Source organism: Tachypleus tridentatus, chromosome 10 (assembly GCF_004210375.1).
Source record: "Tachypleus tridentatus isolate NWPU-2018 chromosome 10, ASM421037v1, whole genome shotgun sequence".
Taxonomy (NCBI): Eukaryota; Metazoa; Arthropoda; class Merostomata; order Xiphosura; family Limulidae; genus Tachypleus; species Tachypleus tridentatus.
This window is the reverse complement of record NC_134834.1, coordinates 50,163,335-50,184,248: the sequence shown is the minus strand read 5'-3', so window position 1 is coordinate 50,184,248 and position 20,914 is coordinate 50,163,335. Positions and strand designations below refer to the sequence as shown.

At 35.0% G+C, this 20,914-nt stretch overlaps 1 protein-coding gene across 1 annotated transcript; it reads right to left on the bottom strand.

Moving 5' to 3' along the window:
• Nucleotides 1-5,225: 5,225 nt before the first annotated feature.
• On the bottom strand, nucleotides 5,226-20,914 carry LOC143228060 (uncharacterized). Its single transcript, XM_076459398.1, has 5 exons — nucleotides 20,730-20,914; nucleotides 19,022-19,116; nucleotides 17,361-17,392; nucleotides 12,364-13,365; nucleotides 5,226-5,425 (listed from the first exon to the last, which is right to left on the bottom strand). Exons 2-5 carry the CDS (start codon nucleotides 19,086-19,088, stop codon nucleotides 5,270-5,272), a joined length of 1,257 nt encoding a protein of 418 aa, XP_076315513.1. The 5' UTR covers nucleotides 19,089-19,116; nucleotides 20,730-20,914; the 3' UTR covers nucleotides 5,226-5,269.

The window sequence follows — 20,914 nt, the reverse complement described above, 5'->3', positions numbered from 1 at the left end:
AAAACAAATATTGTATACTTTTCACACTTATCTGTCATGACTATTGAAACATTTTTTTGCTTTCTGATGAAATTATGAATAGAGCTATTCAAACCTATTACTAAATCTTAAAAATACTATACGTGAAAGATTTGTATGTTAAAGTAGTAGTGTGTCACGCAGGTGTAAGTCGTGGTACCATGGCCGACATTTTCAACACTTATATCATATATTCGATTTCGTTCACAGTGAGAATTCCAACCATAGACAAGGTAAAATATCAAGGATAGACGTATTATTGAATAGTTTTTTTCAACAATATTTAACCAGGGGAGGATATTGGTACTTTGTTTGTTTGTTTTTTTATAGCAAAGCCACATCAGGCTATCTGCTGAGTCCACCGAGGGGAATCGAACCCCTGGGATATTGGTACAACAAAATATTTAAACAATGTCATGCCAAAGGAAACTATAATAGTTCAAGGAAAGAAGCCTCCAATTTTTTTCATAAAAGCAAATAACACTTCTACAGTAAAGTCTTAATGAAAAAAATAAAGACAACAGAAACAAAGACCCATTGCAATCAAATTAGACGTATATTTTGGTACCATTAATAATGAAAAAGTTAAAGAGGGTTCTTCAGCTAGTTCACAATCTTAAAGCTATATATCAAAATCAATGGTCGTTTCCAAGAGAAAGAGGACGATCAAATAAACTCATTCAATCACTTACATGTCTAGTACCTCATTATAGATCTAAACTACTTTTTGTTCTCTGTTTGTGGAAAGTTTGTAAAGATATATGACATAAAACTAATATCATTGCCACTCAAAACAACTTCATAAAATGAAAAACTACAATGTCGGTTAGCAGTGTGTAATCATGACCATAAGACTGAATATGACCAAGAATGGGAGAAGCAGTATCAAAGACAACAAGTCTTGAAGAGTTGTTCTATTAAAACTCGATTAACCTCAGTATAAACACATTTCACACAGTCAACAAACAGATGAATGTTATTTAGATTTGAAGTAATTACTTCACAAAATTATCAGAGGAAAACCATGAATCAGTTTCCGCCGCCAGATGAGAACACGATGAGGGGAATACACCGTAACAGCAAAATAAAAAAATTTCCTCAATCCCCATTCATGCTATTTATTACTATAAACTAATGATTGTAACAGAAATATATATTCAGAAAAAAAAGATAAAATAAATACTTCTACTCACACACAAGAGGTGTCGAAGACTGATGTTTTAGACAACTTTCAGATAATTTCTCGTATTTCAGAAATTTCTTTTATACTTGATAAGTTGCATCTTTTCTCCGCTTCAACACTTTTAAATTTACAAAATGATATATTTGAAAAGTATATCACAAAGTAAAGAGTATTTAAAATTGTTGTAGAATACTCATGGTCATTGATACATTTTACTCGAGTTCTTAGTGTTGTCGTAATAGAAATAGTTACTAAGTTCTCTTTTTCAAACGAAGTATAGTGTATATCTTTATTCAGTTATAGTATGTTATAGTGTGTGTCTTTATTCAGGTATAGTATGTTATAGTGTGTATCTTTATTCAGTTATAGTATGTATCTTTATTCAGTTATAGTATGTTATAGTATGTATCTTTATTCAGTTATAGTATGTTATAGTGTGTGTCTTTATTCAGGTATAGTATGTTATATCTTTATTCAGTTATAGTATGTATCTTTATTCAGTTATAGTATGTTATAGTATGTATCTTTATTCAGTTATAGTATGTATGTTTATTCAGTTATAATTCCTAAGTTTCAAGCTAGTATGTAAGCATTTCTGTATATATATATTTCTCATACAAAAGTAGTTTACTCGGACAAGTGATACAAAAACCTGTACAAACTATTTTGAAATCGTGTGTAGGCTATTGGTCGAAGTGTGTAACCTGAGAACGTATGGAATACCGTACTAATGCTTTGTCTGAGTATTTCTGAATATTTTCAGTATTATTATTCTTTCTGTGTGTTTTTATTATAACAAAGCCACATCTGGCTATCTGCTGTGTCCACCGAGGGGAATCAGACCTCTGATTTTACCGTTGTAAATCCGTAGACTTACCGCTATACCAGATTATTCTTTGTTTTGATTGCTTTTCAACTCTCGTGTTTTTGTTCGTTTGACAATTTTTGTATTCCTGTCCTCAACTATAGCAACCAGATAATAATCACGCAGAATAGAACTTTGGCCAGTATGGTAACATAAACCTTGTTGTGTGCATCAACCATTTATTCTCCCAAGTTATCTTTTACTTATTTCATTTCCTTTGCAGTCTTTTTTTTTGTTTAAAATTACTAAATTTGCATTTTTCATATTTGGTAGACGATTCTGTTGGTATTTAGTGTGACTAAACACCACACTGTTAAGCCTTTTATATAAATGTTTGACATTGAAAACTTTAGATGAACTTTCATCCCATTCTCTAAAGCTTCTTTCAACTTAATTCACTCTAAAAGTTCTTGATTATGGACCTTCTTTGGAAAGGTTCCACAAGTATTATTTCAACAATAAAATAAGTATCTGAAGATACATATTAACACATATAAATAGGCATATGCACACATATAAAGATATATATATAAATTTAAACTTACAAATACAGTATTCCTAATTGTCATTAAATAAAGAGGTTTTCGATCTTTATTTTGAAAGGTAAGTGATATTATACAAAAGAACACTTCGTGTAAAGTTCGAAATAAAAATCGTTTAATCTTCCCGTATAACTTCAGAGTTATAGAAGCATAGCTATTGTTTGTAGATGCTCGAATTGAGCTAGTTAATAACGAAACTCAAGATATGATGTTGGATTCATTCTCTATTGGTACTAAATGATTGGCTCCCCGCTAGTACAGCGGTATGTCTCCGGATTTACAACGCTAAAATCAGGGTTCGATTCCCCTCGGTGGGCTGAGCAGATAGCCCGATGTGGCTTTGCTATAAATAAAAACACAAAAAACACACATACTAAATGACTGAAGACACTGATAATGTTTACATAAACGTTTTATTTTGATTTGATAAATTTCATATATATATATACACACACATGTATACTGCCTGCTCTAATCTGCCCTCTGTTGAGAGATGGGCTCTGAGGAAATGTCCCCAGCTTCGCCTGCTTGACCTCTCGGAGGACCAGTTAGGATGCTTCTGAAAGACATCAATAATATCGTTTGATAACATTCAAACTTTTTGATTACTTCATCTGGATTTTCCTTGTAAGAACAAGAACATCTTTTAAAAGAAACATTCGATTACTTTTTTCTTCTTTGTCAGAATGTTCATTGCGAATAACAGACATCATTCAAAAATATTTGAGACTTCTGAACAATTTTTGAATTTGATGAAGAAGAAGAGTGTTTATTTCTATCAATTTTTGAATTTCAAAAACACATAACTTTGTTAGTTAACTATATATTAACCTTCCTTCTTCAGAACGAAACTACACAAGACCCTAATGTGTGAAATCAGATAAGAACGATTAAGTATATATTAAACTTTTCATCTTATAACAAGTGCATGATAGACCCTGAAGTGCGAAACCAGATGAGGTCTACTGCGATGTTGGAAAAATCTGTAACATTCCACTTTTGATCAGACGGTCATATGAATGTATGTATTTAAAAAATAAATCTTGCAAGTTCATTGGTTATTTCCAATGTAAAAGAAGAACAGAATAGGATGAAAGAAAAGGATAAGGGAAAAAGAAAAAGTTTCAGAAGGAACACAGGAAATAGATCTAATCACAAATTATTAATGATAAAAAGGACATTGTATAATCAAAATCAGAAATAAATACATTAATGAAAACAAAAATTAATGTTAGTGTTAAACAGCTAGAAACCCTACATATTTCTGTTGCTTGTAATTTGGTGGGGCAAGATATGTTTACAGGCTAGAACGCTAAAACCGAAGTTCGATTCCCTTGGTGAACATAACAGATAGTCCAACGTGGCTTAGCTCTTAAACAAGTAAAGAAAATCTCTGTTTTTTTAAGTAAGGTGTTCCTTCTCAGCTAATGCTATATTACCTCAAAAATGCTATATTTTGGTAAATTCAACCACATGTTTTTATGTAAAATGTAAAACGTCTATGCAGAACAAAATAGTTTGATTGTATATGGTAATCATTCCAAAAACCATTTGGAAGAAAGGGAAGGACACACAGCACTCCATTCTATGATCTCTCGGTAACCCTGAATCCTATAAAGATACTACGCTTTGAAAACGCCAAAGGCTTTAGACTCGTTTTTTAGATTGCTATCATACTTTTTATTTCCTCGTATTTCACAAAATGGAGATGATGTGTGAAAAGAAATAATTGAAATGTTTGTTTTACATCACTTTATGTAAACCAAAAATGCTACTTCTATTAGAACAGCTTGCACATCCAAATAATTTATTTCATAAATTTTATTTCAATTAATACGGTTATTTATTACGCTGTTTTAAACAACTACTTTATTAGGGTAAAATTTTTCATATGCGCATTTTCCCAGCTATAACTAATAATTCAAAATTTTCTATGTTATAACTTGTTGATTTATAAAATTTATAGCTATTTTATTATTATAAGGCCAGAATTGGTTTTTCTGTCATGACGACTGAACCATGGTTTCTTTTTTTGCCACGAAACAAACAGGTTGTTTTGTGTTTTTTTTTTACTGTGAATGGTTGAACTGCGCATTTATTTACTTATTGACTGCTTTTAATTAAAAAAAATTAATTGTGAATATATTAGATTAACTCTTCTTATCAAAGTAGAGAACGTCTTAATTCAGTTAAAACTAATCATGACTGGGTTGACTTGAATTTTCTTAGTTAGAAGTCGTTGGACTGTGAATTAAATGAGCTATGATTGATTTAGTTTTCACCTGCTAATTCTTTTCGAGTTTTTCTGTTGTCTTTGTCGTGCACATCCGGTCTTAAAGGGCTGATTATATAGTTGAATGTAGAAGTAGCTCAACTTAAAGTTAGTGTGACAAACGTCATGATTAGATAAGATAATAAAGGAACAGCGGAAAAAAAAATGAAACTTTGCTATGCAGAACCTCTGTCTTGGTAAGAAAACACAGTGGTTGTGTTACCCACGTATATAATATAACGATTCTAACAGCAGACTGGTATGTTAACAAAAATGTGAATGGAACATCATGCAAACAAGAAGTCATTCATGGTTTTAAAGCAATACGATTTTATTGTTTACAGTTTACATAGTAGATATTACGTTTCTTTAAAGTCCTTAGGCTATCCCTAGGTAACTCGTCCGTTTAATTTGAAGAATCTGCCAGAGCTTGCGCAACGAACTCTATAGGCCCAGTCACAAGCTTGGACTGGTTGGTTAAAAAGTGTTCCTGGTGGACACATGAATGCCGTATGACGTTTATTTGCGTCACAGAAGTGAAAAATCTATTTGAAGGAAAAATATATGTATACATTATTAATTAACTCTATAACATAGACTGAAACCTAAATGAATTTTACAAATTTATTAGCATAAATATCCAGAAACCTTTAAAGTCTCCAATTCCACAGTTCTTACTAATTTTCTGAAAGATGTAAAGAAAGTTTACTTTTCATCAGCTAATTGTAGAAACAGTTAGTCCAAACAAAAATATGTATTAATCACTATAAATTCTGGGCATTGAACAAAATACTACAGAAAGAAAAGTATATTGAATAAGATTCTTTTTTAGAGTTCATATTCAACTGGATGGTTAATCGGTAAGCTTTAAAACTTGTAACTTGTCTGAGGCTCAATCTCCGTTAAGAACACAGTGCAGATAGCCCACTTGGATCATAGACTAGCTCTAAATCTCTGTCACAGCACAGGAATGACTGCTTAACTCTTTAAACCATCGGACACTGACATCAAATGTTCAACAGGGAGAGGTATAAAGTTATTTACTCAGCAATGTTTCATGTGAAGGGGAAAATTGAAATTTTATAAGGTATGGTAATAATTATTAGTAAATAACGAAAATAATTCTAGCAGCTTCTTGTTTGTTGTTAAGCTCAAAGCTGCACAAAGGGCTACCTGTGCTCTGCCAATCACGAGTATCGAAAACCGGTTTCTAACATTATAAGTCCACTTGCACACTACTGTACAGCTAGGGCAATTCAGGCAGAACGACAAAAAAATGTGGGTTTAAAGATTTAATTACTCAGCCCTGCGATGGTTTTGTATTGAAATGTTTACATATTATACTTTAACTACAGTACGCTATATCTGAAAATGGTATCCATTTCTTTCCATCAGGGCCCGGCATGGCCAAGCGTGTTAAGGCGTGCGACTTGTAATCTGAGGGGCGCGGGTTTGCATCCCCGTAGCGCCAAACATGCTCGCCCTTTCAGCCGTGGGGTCGTTATAATGTGACGGTCAATCCCACTATTCGTTGGTAAAAGAGTAGCCCAAGAGTTGGCGGTGGGTGATGATGACTAGCTGCCTTCCCTCTAGTCTTACACTACTAAATTAGGGACGGCTAGCACAGATAGCCCTCGAGTAGCTTTGTGCGAAATTCAAAACAAACAAATCTTTCCATCAGATACAGATTTTTCAGAACGTCGCCTGGCATGGCCAAGCGCGTAAGGCGTGCGACTCGTAATCCGAGGGTCGCGGGTTCGCGCCCGCGTCGCGCTAAACATGCTCGCCCTCCCAGCCGTGGGGTGTATAATGTGACGGTCAATCCCACTATTCGTTGGTAAAAGAGTAGCAAGAGTTGGCGGTGGGTGGTGATGACTAGCTGCCTTCCCTCTAGTCTTACACTGCTAAATTAGGGACGGCTACCACAGATAGCCCTCGAGTAGCTTTGTGCGAAATTCCAAAAACAAACAAACAAACACAGAACGTCATATGTACTCTGACATAAGTGAATAATTTTCATTTAAATCGGGTCACATTTTGTTACACTTAAAATGTTTACAACCACTGGCTATAGATTTCTCTAGACCAATCGCAACGTGAAAGTATTATCGATCGTTATAGAATCCAAACATAGCAAACATGATAATAAAAAATGTTCATTGTGGTAATCGAAATAATAATTTGATCTTTGTAAGATTTTTCTTTTCCTCGATTTATAAAAAATTTTTACGTGATAGAAAAAATATACATTATTTTCGACGTGTGCGTAGGGGGCGTAGATCTTGGGGGGATGGGGTATACATCCCTCCTTCATTTTAGGTGGGTATGGTGCATACAATCATCCCCCCTACAGTTTGGTCTGTTGAATTGTTTTATTGCATCACAGGCCTACAAATTGTGTGTTTGTTCTTGTGATTCTCGTGTACTTACCAATCGAATTACATAATTAGGCCTAGATGTAGGCTTTTTCAGTAGCCGAAATGTACATCTTTAATACAGGCGTGCTTCTAAGCTTTTCGATCTAAGCGATAGTTCGTATCAGTCAGTAGGTCTAAGTATATATGCAAGACTTGCAAGCACTATCACAGAATCTACCTACGTCTTGTACGTAGTGTAAGATTAAGTAAAATTTTCATCACAACAGATTAAACAGAGCATGAAATTCGAAAATATTACTCCCAAGCGTAAACTCCTGGGATCTAGATCTGGCAGGCCATTTGTAGCTTGTAGCTGCATCAATCTTATATGTATATTGTGCGGTTTTCCTGCGCCATTTGTTCTAATGTATGTCTAACCGGTTTTATTGTCGAATGCCTTACTCTCCTTAGTTGCCGAAGTCGCTGACCATAGTGTACGTTTAGTGTACAGTTAACGACAGGTTCGGGCCGCTCCGATCCAGACGCGCTCTACATCACCCCCCCCCTCCACTCCCTTTAGTCTGAGCCTCGATTTTACAACAGGCATCATTAGACCTGTGTTTGCGGCCCTCATTAATCCATAAAATTTCAGATTATCACCGCCCTCTAATAAAGTGCTGGTGCTTTATGATAAAAGAACAATGTATTCTCTTATCATAGAGAGTAAAAATATTGTATTTTCTTGTATAATTAGAACACAAAAGGAGTGATTTCAACGGCCTGAAGCCTCTACTCGAATTGTGTTGCTAGTTTTTGTTTAGTTGTTTTTATTTAATAGACATGCTTATAGACATTATATCCCAACGTGTTTGCCTTTTGATGAGCTTTAACAGGAATATAATATATTTGTGATTGTTTAAGTATTTTTCGAGAAACTTGCAATTACTTGTGTTGTAACTAGCACACATTATTGTCCCAGCGATGCCCAGTTAGTCGATCGGTAGTCACTGTGAGGTTCGCGCGTTCAACTTAAATACATTGTACAGTTCAGTCCTAGTTACATTCTGTTCTATCTTCGTTCGTTGTACGTTGGAGTTTTTCAATAAAGACTGTATTTTAGCCTGTTGAGTCATCTGGGAAACAGATCCCAATTATGACAAGCAAGCGTCTGAAACTTTCCGATATTAGACAGTTCTGCAAGCCAGTTACTAGTACTACAAGTGACAATGCAGATGCAGATAATCCAACAACCTCAAGCAAAGGGATAGAAACTTGCCATACAGAGGAAATACCATGTTCATCAGAAGACGAGTCTGAAAATGCTTGTGCGGCTATTGCACATCATGAATCACCAAATAGTTGTGAAACAAGTTTGTGCAGTAATGAAAAATCTGACACTCCGCAGATACAGTGTGGAAAGCCATATCATCCAGACGCACAACCAATACCACGACAGAAAGCAAAATCTCAAAATATCAACTTCCAGGGCAAGTGGTTTGATAAGTTCCCATGGCTGCACTTCGACAATCAGACTCAAAAAGTCATATGTTTTCATTGTGCCAAGGCGGAAAATAGAGGCTTTTTTACAGGGAAATTGGAGAGGCCAATGGAGAATACCTTCATATCCACCGGTTTTTGCAACTGGAAAAAGCAAAACAGAAATTCAACGAACACCAATCCTCCTCTCAGCACAGATTCGCTATATCTCGAGAAGGTTCACTTGATGTAAGTCCAGTAATTGTCCAGCTATATGATGGAAAGAAGAAGCAGCGGGAAGAATGCAAAAGAAGTCTAGCCAAAATATTCAGAAGTTTTACGTTTCTTACTGTGTCAATTACGTGAACATACTGATACGGAGGGGAACTTCCTACAGTTATTGAAGCTCCTGGAAGAGGAAGATCCTGAGTTGACAGCCTACTTGTCAAAGAAAACCACATTCACATCACCCCAGGCTCAGAATGAAACAATAGAGATGTTCAGCCATCAAATACTGAGGAACATAGTACACGAAGTGCAGCAAAGTTAAATTTTGCATTAATGGTTGATCGTACTCAAGATGTTACAGGTGCCGAACAGGAAGCAATTGTGTATGATACGTAGATGAGAACTTTGACGTCCATGAGATATTTCTTGGTTTGTACAGCGTTTCAATAAAACTGGTGAAACAATATCCTCGACTATACTTGATGTACTGACTAGACTCAATTTACCACTGTCAGGATTAAGAGCACAAACTTATGATAGAGCCGCTAACATGAGTGGTGCGTTCAGTGGATGCCAGGCAAAAATAAAAGAGAAGCAACTGTCAGCTTTGTTTTTTCACAGCGGAGCACACAAGGCTAATTTAATAATGCAACATGCAGTTGAAGCTTGTGAATGTGTTCGAGATTCTATCCAGTGGGTACATAAACTTGGTGTCTTGCTTCAGAGGTCAGGCAAATACAAGACAATTTTTGAAAATATTGTGTCTTTAGACAGCCACAATGGTCAAGTTAAATACATCCGCCCACTGTGTCCAACACGCTTGTTGTGCCGCCTATCTGCAATTACATGTGCTAATGATCACTACAGTGACATTGTTGATTCTTTGTCTGAATTAGCAAATGAAAAATCAGATGCAGCAGTGAAAGCACGAGGTCTGCTGGACAGATTTGACAAAGGAAAGATAGTTTTAGGATTGTTGATGGCTCAGCATCCATTAGCTGCATTAGAGGAACTAAACCCTACATTCCAAGCAAAATCAGCGACAGTATCTGGCATGATTGAAGCATCTGCAATGACAGTTGAGCAATTGCGGGTATCGCGAACAGATGAAAATTACAACAAGATATTTGATGAAGCTGAGAACTTCCCTAGATCTGGTGCCTATTGAACTACCACGCATTCGCAGACCCCCCAGAAGGATCACAGGTGATGGCTCAGCACACCATTCTGCAACAGCTAGAAATTACTACAGAAGCCATTATTTTGAATCTGTGGACACAGTCATAGAACGGCTGACCACTAGATTCAATGCAGACAACAATGACTTGAGGCAATATCTGGCACTTGAGAATATGATCACATCTGACAAGTTTCAATTGCCCATGTTCAAAGGAACAACAAAAGGAGTATCTCTGAAAGGTGCGAAGGATACTTACTGTAAAATGCATGAAACAAGCCAGCAGATGTTTCGTGAAGTGTTTCTTCTCATGAAAATTTTGCTTGTATGTCCAGTATCCAGCTGCGAATGTGAACGCAGCTTTTTTGCATTGAGACGGTTGAAGACGTGGTTAAGGTCAACTATGTCTCAGTGCCGCCTCAACCACGCGGCAGTTTGTCACACTCACAAAGATGCGGTCGACAAGATAAATATAGAAGAGCTTATGAAAGAATTCATAAACAGATCATCACAAAGGAGGTCTACGTTTGGAAACATGTAGACTAGAGGACTAAATGAATCTTACTTCAATGAAAAGTATGAATAATTATATGCTACATTGTATTGATGTGTAATTTTCAAAGCGTTCGCAAAGACATTTTAATTATTTTTATCAAACAACATGAACAGTTTTTCAGTAGATATAAACTTATCAAGGGTAATTACTAATTTTATTAATATTTGAAAACGTAACTCATGCAATGAAAGTTATTAGTAACCTTGTAAAGTATAATGGCCATCTTTTATACTGTGTAATGTGCAGGAATAAATTCATGTGGCAGTTAGTTTGTGACACATTTGTCTTTATTCTATTAACATTTTGAAAACTGTTCTCAACACCTCACTTATACAAACCTACATGGAAACCTTGAAGTATCGTGGTAACAATATTACTCTGTGACTGCATGTTTACAGCTTTCAGGTTCACGTAATCAAAGATTATCAATTTGCAAACTGAACAGTCCACATAAGTGGTTGCAAAAATTATCCCCCATCGGGTGTAAAAAATTTATGCCCCTGCTAGCTGGTGTATACATTATGAAATACTTTTATAAATGTCGTTACTTATGCGCACAGGTTCAGCATGGCCAAGTGTGTTAAGACGTTCAACTCGTAATCCGAAGGTCGTGGATTCGAATCTCGGTCGCATCAAACATGCTCGCCCTCCTAGCCGTGGGGCATTATAATGTGACGGTCAATCCCACTATTCGTTGGTAAAAGAGTAGCCCAAGATTTAGCGGTGGGTGATGATGACTAGCTACCTTTCCTCTAGTCTTACACTGCTAAATTAGGGACGGCGAGCGCAGATAGCCCTCTAGTAGCTTTGCGCAAAATTCAAAAACAAACAAACAAACAAACTTATGCGCACGTTCAAAATATTTTATGTAAAAATTAATAATTACTCAGCAACCTACCTCAATGTAAGCCCAGGTACACAAAGTAAAAAACTACTTTAATCTAAGACCACATTACTACCGATTTACTCAATAACCTATAACAAATAGCATTTACCTAAAAGTCTTGGCCCGATATGGCCAGTTAGGCCACTCTTCTCGTAATCTGAAGGTCGTGGGTCCGAATCTCTGTCACACCAAATATTCTCGCCCTTTTAGCCGTGGAGGCCTTATAATGTGACGGCCAATCCTATTATTCGTTGATAAAAGAGTAACCCTAGAATTAGCGGAGGATAGTAATGACTAGTTGCCTTCCCTCTAGTCTTACACTGTTAAATTAGGGACGGCTAGCGCAGGTAAGCTTCGTGTAACTTTGTGCGAAATTCGAAAACAAACAAATCCAAAAGTCTTTTTCGATTGTTATCCCATATACACCAACACCTACCAATGATTTTCAATCTGTTTACAGCATACCTACCAACAACTTGCATTTGTACATCAACACCTTTAATGTCTAGTCGTGTTTTCAGAATTCCTTAATAAACACTTAACACCCTGTTGCGATATCAAATCATGCAAGGCAACTGATGCTCTATAATTTGCCTTGATATAAACACTATATATATCAATACTTTCCCAGCTCTTTACTTCTCTTTCACCCCATGAATTTTAGCACTTTCTGTGATGTTGTACGTAAAAAAACACTTACCTGATGATATGCATGGATAGCATCTCATATACCTATATATAAAATCCGAGTATACTTTGACTTCATTATATTTCAATGTAAACTCTAATTATTGAACACCTACCTGACAACCTTTCTCAATATCAGCATAATGGCCTGGAAGATCATAATTTTCGCATCTAAAATGATCAAACTGGAAGGCTGCTTCTCGGTTATAAAAAAAGCCACCGTTAAAAGGTATTCCCTTGCCTCTAGGCCATGGACCAAAATATCTCATGGTACCCAGCTGAGTAGCTTGTAATGGTCCCACGTTCGGTTGAGAATTCTGGATACCTGAAAGTTTAGAAACAGAGGGTCTAAAAGGAAAAACCTGTCCAAATGGTCCAATTCCTTGATTCACTTCTGGAAATAGATGTGAGCTTTCTTGTATGGATGAAACAGGAATTTCTAGTTTGTTACTACTTGGGGCTTTATTGAAATAAAAAGAACTTGCTGGAGCCAAAGAACCTGTTCTGAGACCTAAGAATGGTCCATATCTTAATGGGCGGAAAGGTGAAGCAAACCATCTATCATGTCTGTTTGTTGGGAATGGAAATCCGTATCTTTGAATTAAGGGTCTCTGTTGAAATACTGAATTACTATAAGAAACAGCGCCTGGAAAAACTACTTCATCCACTTGTGGAAAGTTTTCAGGTACAGTATCTTCAGTTATAAATGCAGAAGACTGGGTCCCCAGAGGGATTCTACCTGGTTGCTGTTGTAAGTTTAGTGACTCCAAAAAAGCTTGTTTTTGAGCCAATCCTGAAGAATCTAATGAATCAGGATATATTCCAATCCTATCAGGTGCTACTCCAGTTACTTGGAAAGGGTTTAACAAGCGTGTTTGAAAAGATAATTTGTCTTCAGCTAAACCAAACTTTAAATATGGATCTTCCACAAAGTCCTGCTGCAAAATACCATTGGTAGTATTATTGTCATCAATGATAGATGAAGAGTTGACACCAGTCGTTTCCAGTATATTACTTTGGATCAATCTTTTTGTAGTTTCAGGCTCTTGTACTCTCATTGGAGGATGGTTAGCAATCCAAGGATTAGGGTTAAATTTCGAGTTCCACTGTCCTACCAACTGTTATCAGAAAGAACATTATATGTAAGAAAAATGATGAATAATATTGCTTAGGACCTTAGATAACAGAATGTCATGTATAATAAAAAATATCTCTAATATAATGTGATTTAAGATATTTGAAAATTTTTTTGACTAGAAATACCAATAAAGAGCCTATTTATTTCAAGCATTGAAATTAAAAGTATTAATATCACCAATAAAACTTAAAATTATCATACTGAAGCAAAACAAAGATTATTCAATGTTTTAACTAATTATGTTTAGATAGTGAATTATTCAAGACTAGAACTTTGGTTATACTGAACTAGTAATTTAGAGTTTGAGTGTGATTGGTTTTTTAAATGGAGGTAATTATTTGCTTTAATGCAATGGTTAACTTATAGTAAGTTATTAGCTACTGCCTAATTCTTAACGATATCATTTTAATTAAAATTAAATAAATATTTAACATAATTAGATCATTTTCAGAATAAAATAGGGACAAATAAAATTAGAAGAATTTAGCAATATCTATCACGCACTTTCGCGAGGGAGATGATAGAAAGGTTTGACCAAGATCCCAATTTTTGTGATGTAAAAAAATTATGCCTATATAGTGCAGCAGCTTACGGCATTTAACATTTTGTACATAGTCTACATTATTCTTATGAAGAAATAGTATCAAATAATCGCATGCAATGACTTTTGTTGACGCAATGTAATTGGAATCTCGAAACTGTATTGCTAATATCAGGTTTTATTGGCTGGATTCTTTAGATTAGATGTCTGTAATTAGTTTGTGTGAAGTTTCAACAACAAACAAATATAAATACACCCCACATCCCAGAGGACGTATAAAACTAGAATCTGGGTTTCGATACTTGTGGTTGACAAAGCACAGACAGTCATTCTGTTGCTTTGTGTTTAACTTCAAACAAACAAGCACCTTCCACTTGTCTCAATATAATATACTGAAACAAATTAAATGTATGTTCGTTGAATTGTTGGTTTTCATAGTTGTATACAGAGATTTAAATAATTTTATTTTTCTTCAAAGACCACACAGTTATTTTAAAACACAATTGACAAAACGAAATATTATTTTCGGCTCTGTTATCGCAATACAGTTTGTGATAATTTCACGTTAAAAATCGTCACTATACGTTCTTTATCTCTAACCTCACAATCGCACAATCTAAATTATAATTTTTCAACAGTATTTATACTCCGACAAAAATCTAAGATATTCTACACAATACTAGATATTCTTATACAATACTATTCATTAAAACAACTAAAAATTTCAGAAAGTTTTAGTAACGTGACACAACAATATACCGTTGGTACTATTATTGTTATCAATGATAGATGAATAGTTGACACCAGTCATTCCTAGTATATTGGGCCCGGCATGGGCAGATGGTTAAGGCATTCGACTGGTAATCTGATGTTCCCGGGCTCGAATCCGTGTCACACCAAACATGCTCGCCCTTTCAGCCGTGGGGGCGTTATTATTTACGGTTAATCCCACTATTTGCTGGTAAAAGAGTAACCCAAGAGTTGGCGGTGGGCGGTGATAACTAGCTACCTTCCCTCTAGTCTTACACAACTAAATTAGGGACGGCTAGGACATATAGCTCTCCTGTAGCTTTGCACGAAACTCAAAACAAACCAAAACCAAACCCAGTATATTGCTGTGTTTGGATCTTTACATGGTTTCAGGCTCTTGCACTCTAGTATATATGACACAACAATATACCGTTGGTACTATTATTGTTATCAATGATAGATGAATAGTTGACACTAATCATTTCCAGTATATTGTTGTTTTTGGATCTTTACATAGTTTCAGGCTCTTGTACTCTAGTTGGGGTATTGTTAGCAATCCAAGGATTAAGGTTAAATTTCGAGCTGTATAGCAATTGCTAGCTCATAACCACTGTACATAAACAATTACGTAAATAAATTTCTCATAATATCTCGCTTCTAAGAATAAGGAATAACTATTTGAATGAAACCCTTATTTAAACGTGGGGAACTATTAAAGGCAACCTATGAAAAAGGTATCCAGCATGAATGAGCTTCATCATATCTTCCACTACTCAATATGTGCATTATACTGTGTTGGGAGTATTAAAGGCTAAGAAAGGTTTAGTTTATGCCATTCATTCTTATATTATACGTCTGAGATTACTGTGTGTAAAAGAAGAGTTATAAATTTGCAAGGTCCAACGGGATTCCCACCAACGACTCAACGTCACATTTACTACAAGAGATTGAAGGTAAATTGATTATTATTTAGCATATTGTTGTGACTTTACTGAATTTATTAAAATTTTGCTTTCAGATGCATCTGATTCTATGTACAGTGTGACCTCGTTATTCGTTTCTGGTGCTTCCCAACTTGTCATTTTCATCAGAGCTGTTACTGCAGGCTTTGATGTTTTCGAAGAGTTTTAGATATGGCAAGCCTTTCCTCCACAACCACAGGACAGGATATTTGTGAACAAGTGCTTAAGGTTGTAGAAAAGTTTGAACTGAATCCTTATAAATTATGTGGTGTTACAACAGATAATAGAACAATGTTATAACAACTACTTTGAAGAGATTCTGGAATCTGACTTCACTAAGAGTGAACGAAGATTAACATTCACACCGTAACTTCAAGCATAGCTTTAATACTGTCAGTAACCCTAATATTAATGTCAGCGTGCGACGAGGTAGTAAAGGACAAGCACAGCGCTCAAATGCAAAACATGAAGAATTACTTTAAGGGAAAATAACTGTTCTTTTTTCTTGACCATATCATCGGTAATCTTTCCTCTAGATTTGATTCACTTGTGGTGCAAGTAGTATCAATTCAGAAACTTATGCCATTAAAACTCATGCAAGAGTTTTCTATCCTTTATATCAGACAAACTATATTTTTTAACAGGGAAAATCTGCCAAACCCTGATGTTTTTATGAATTTCATCAATGAAAGACAAGATGACTTACTATAGCTCTTCAGGACAGACCCGGCCCGGGATGGCCAGGTGGGTTAAGGCGTTCAACACGTCATCTGAGGGTCGCGGGTTCGAATCCCAGTCGCACCAAACATGCTTGCCCTTTCAGCAGTGGGATCGTTATAATGTGACGGTCAATCACACTATTCGTTGGTAAAAGGGTAGCCCAAAGGTAGCTGCCTTCCCTTTAGTCTTACACTGCTAAATAAGGGACGGCTAGCGCAGATAGTTCTCATGTAGCTTTGGGCGATATTCAAAAACAAACAAATCAGGACAGATCCCAGATACTGGTTGATTGCTTGAAGTGTGCTTCAGTGTATCAACTATTTTTATGAAACTCTTGGCCACACTTCTACTAAGTTCATGTTAATGTGAACATTCGGCGTCTGCTATTCTGATGCTTGAGGTGCATCAAACCGAACAAAGATTGAGTTCCATAGTTTTAATACATAATCGTTATGAAACTGCTATCAGTACTGATATCGCATGCAAGTTATTTATAGAAAATAGAAAAGCACCTCAGAAAAATAGAGCATGCTAATATGTTATTGCAGTAGTGGATACATATACGTACATGATAGAAATGATTGAATAATTGCCGATGACTAAAACAGCTAATATCCTACTTTTGTACAGAGTTGTTTTAATAACTACCCGGCATGTGGATAGTACAATACTCTACTATAATAAAACATACATGTTTATGTTATTTTAAGTTTAGTTCTCCATGCAGTGTTACAACAGAATGATTTGTTGACTTTTCTTTGGATGTTTATGGATTTTATGTAAATAACTATACAGTTGTTTAAACCATATTTCATGCAAAAATTACTTGCACATTTAATCTTACAGCTTTCATTCTTACAAATTTTTTAGGGGGGGCACGCTCCCAGATCCCAAACTATTAGCATGCTTTACACGCTAACTGTGCTTTGAACAAATGTGTTGATTTTTGATCCCACATAGGGATGTGTCTGTTGTTAAAAAAAAGAAGTATTATTTACATACCTGTAACATTGACAAATCAATCAGCATTAAGCCTGAAAAAAATTAGACAAAATAATTGGTTAATAATAAATTTCGCTAAAATGGAATTTTACTTTATTGTAGTTATAGGTAAAATAATTTACTTTTTTGTATAGCTATATGGTTGATACGTATTGTTTTAGAAACAAGATGGTAAGGCAAATAGACAAATATGGTTGATACTATTGTTTTAGAAACAAGATGGGAAGGAAAATAGACAAATATGGTTGATACTATTGTTTTAGAAACAAGATGGGAAGGAAAATAGACAAATATGGTTGATACGTATTGTTTTAGAAACAAGATGGTAAGGCAAATAGACAAATATGGTTCATACTATTGTTTTAGAAACAAGATGGGAAGGAAAATAGACAAATATGGTTGATACTATTGTTTTAGAAACAAGATGGGAAGGAAAATAGACAAATATGGTTGATACGTATTGTTTTAGAAACAAGATGGTAAGGCAAATAGACAAATATGGTTCATACTATTGTTTTAGAAACAAGATGGGAAGGCAAATAGACAAATATGGTTGATACTATTGTTTTAGAAACAAGATGGGAAGGAAAATAGACAAATATGGTTGATACGTATTGTTTTAGAAACAAGATGGTAAGGCAAACAGACAAATATGGTTCATACTATTGTTTTAGAAACAAAATGGGAAGGAAAATAGACAAATATGGTTGATACTATTGTTTTAGAAACAAGATGGGAAGACAAATAGACTAATATGGTTGATACTATTGTTTTAGAAACAAGATGGGAAGGCAAATAGACTAATATGGTTGATACTATTGTTTTAGAAACAAGATGGGAAGGCAAATAGACAAATATGGTTGATACTATTGTTTTAGAAACAAGATGGGAAGGCAAATAGACAAATATGGTTGATACTATTGTTTTAGAAACAAGATGGGAAGGAAAATAGACAAATATGGTTGATACGTATTGTTTTAGAAACAAGATGGTAAGGCAAACAGACAAATATGGTTCATACTATTGTTTTAGAAACAAAATGGGAAGGAAAATAGACAAATATGGTTGATACTATTGTTTTAGAAACAAGATGGGAAGACAAATAGACTAATATGGTTGATACTATTGTTTTAGAAACAAGATGGGAAGACAAATAGACAAATATGGTTGATACTATTGTTTTAGAAACAAGATGGGAAGGCAAATAGACTAATATGGTTGATACTATTGTTTTAGAAACAAGATGGGAAGGCAAATAGACAAATATGGTTGATACTATTGTTTTAGAAACAAGATGGGAAGGCAAATAGACAAATATGTTAACACAAACAAAGCATATCAGACCTTGTTTATTAGAGCAGTACATTAATGCCTATAATAAGAAGTTCAACTTTACTTCAAGTTGTAATAATCACAGAATTTTGTCCAATTATTCAGGAAGATAGCCACTTCCCTAAATGCGTTTTGACTGTATAATATATAAATACGTAAAGAACTGACAACAAAACAGTTGTGTTGGAGTGTGTGAAAGTTCCTCTAATAAAACAGAACTGTATAACTATACATGAACATCACATTATCAACACGGTATTGTAGAAATATTTCGATTGATTTTACGAATAAGGTAAAGCAAGCTGTAGAAACAAGTGGGATAAACCTACCAATAAAACATAATTGTAGAAATACGTGTGAAGTTATGGTTAGTGACACCATTCTTTCATTTGCCATTCACGTTCTTCCTCACGTGGTACTCGTCCTAAAAGTAATTATAATATTGTTCAATAGTTATTTTGAAAAGTAAATGAAAAGAAATATCTTACTGTTGTAATATGTCTTACTGAATTATCCTTGAAAATTCACGGGAAACACAACTCTGCAAATAAGTTAGTGGAAATTGATTTAAAAGATAACTTACACGAATAGACAGATTTTAAATAACACCATGCAATTCTCAAAGCCCTCAAACTACTTTAATGCCGTATTATAGGTACCCGTATGAACATTTCGCAAATCTAAAGGTAGATACTTAATTTAAACAATCCCATAAATATTTATGTTCGTACTTATATTAATTTGTGCAGTCAATTCTGAGAGACTCACAAATTATTTTGATCCCCTATTTGAGAGTGCTACTATGAAAATTTCGAAAATCTAAACGTACATATTTATTTCGAGAAATGCATTATATGTTGATGCCAATTTTAATATACACCTTTGGATTCAGTTCTTAAAATAATCCCGACCTTTTTGATCTTCGTATGGGAACTCAAATTTGAAAATTTTCAAAAACCTGAATTTAAACTATGGTTTTGAACGAATTCTTAATACTAATTTTAAAATAAACCCATTTAGTCACACCTGAGAGCCCCACAACCTTTCGAACTTGCCTTCCTTCTCACAGTTTTATATTACGAAGGATCAAGAGATTAAATGCCAAATTTCCAGTATCTTTGACAAAAAGTGTAGGAGTTTAACATAAATTAAATATGGATGTGTACATAGAAATAATTGAGAATCATTGTGTGTATGTTTCACGGCTATGGCTAACAATTTCGAGAAAACTTCAAACACCAGTTTATTAAATGAAATTGGTGGGGTTAGCTAAGGCTTTATACAGTTATTTTGTAATATAGCTTATACCGACTGGCAACATTTTATTACATGCACACAATTGTTTTGTATTGTTTAATTCGTAAGACAATGGGTAAGAGCAACAATCTCTCAGACTTTCAAAGGAGCATGCTAGTCGATGCCTCTTTAGCAAAGGCATCATCTACAAAGATCTCTATTTATTAGAAGTCTTTCGAAAAACAAATGACATCATAATCTGTTAACTGAAGCAGTCACAACGAAATTCTTCTATCACCAAGAATTTTCGTTTGAGTGGTTAAAAGAGGAAATAATTTGGAAGCTTATAAAGTGGTGTTTCAGCTACTCTGGGCATTTGTTTATGGTTCTTACAAATAATCAAGTTAGTTTGACAATAACGGGTTTTAATTGTTTTCTTTAAGGTGGTTAAGGCACTTGACTCCTAATCCGAGGGTCGCGGATTCGAATCACCGTCACACCAAACATACTTGTCCTTTCAGCCGTGAGGGCGTTATATTGTTTGGTCAATCCCACTATTCGTTGGTAAAAGAGTAGCCCAAGAGTTGGCACTGGGTGGTGATGACTAGCTACCTTCCCTCTAGTCTTACACTGCAAAATTAGGGACGGCTAGTGCAGATAGTCCTCGTGTAGCTTTGCGCGAAATTCAAAACAAATCAAACCAAAGTCACATTTTTAATTCAAATAAGCGTGATTGGAAAAGTAGAAATTAAAATTTTCTAAGTTATGAACTATATATTAAAATGCAGATAATTTACTTACCTGACTTGATACGCTAACAAGGATCCAAGGTCTAATTTGATTATCTTAGTACAAACTGCATGGAACTAAGTAATTACCTAGAATCCCTGGACACGTTGTAGGAAAAACGATTCTGCGCGGTTAGGTGACCTGTCTTCTATAGCTTTTATACCTACCCGTATTTAATAAGCAGAGAAAAGTAGGCC

What these genes read in the sequence shown, in the direction of transcription:
- LOC143228060 (XM_076459398.1), bottom strand. Translation starts at nt 19,088, where the DNA reads ATGGCAAATGAAAGAATGGTGTCACTAACCATAACTTCACACGTATTT. An exon ending in TCTACAATTATGTTTTATTG is followed by an intron (nt 17,393 to 19,021) that starts GTAGGTTTATCC and finishes AATTTTTTTCAG; the next exon opens with GCTTAATGCTGATTGATTTG. An exon ending in TTGATTTGTCAATGTTACAG is followed by an intron (nt 13,366 to 17,360) that starts GTATGTAAATAA and finishes TTCTGATAACAG; the next exon opens with TTGGTAGGACAGTGGAACTC.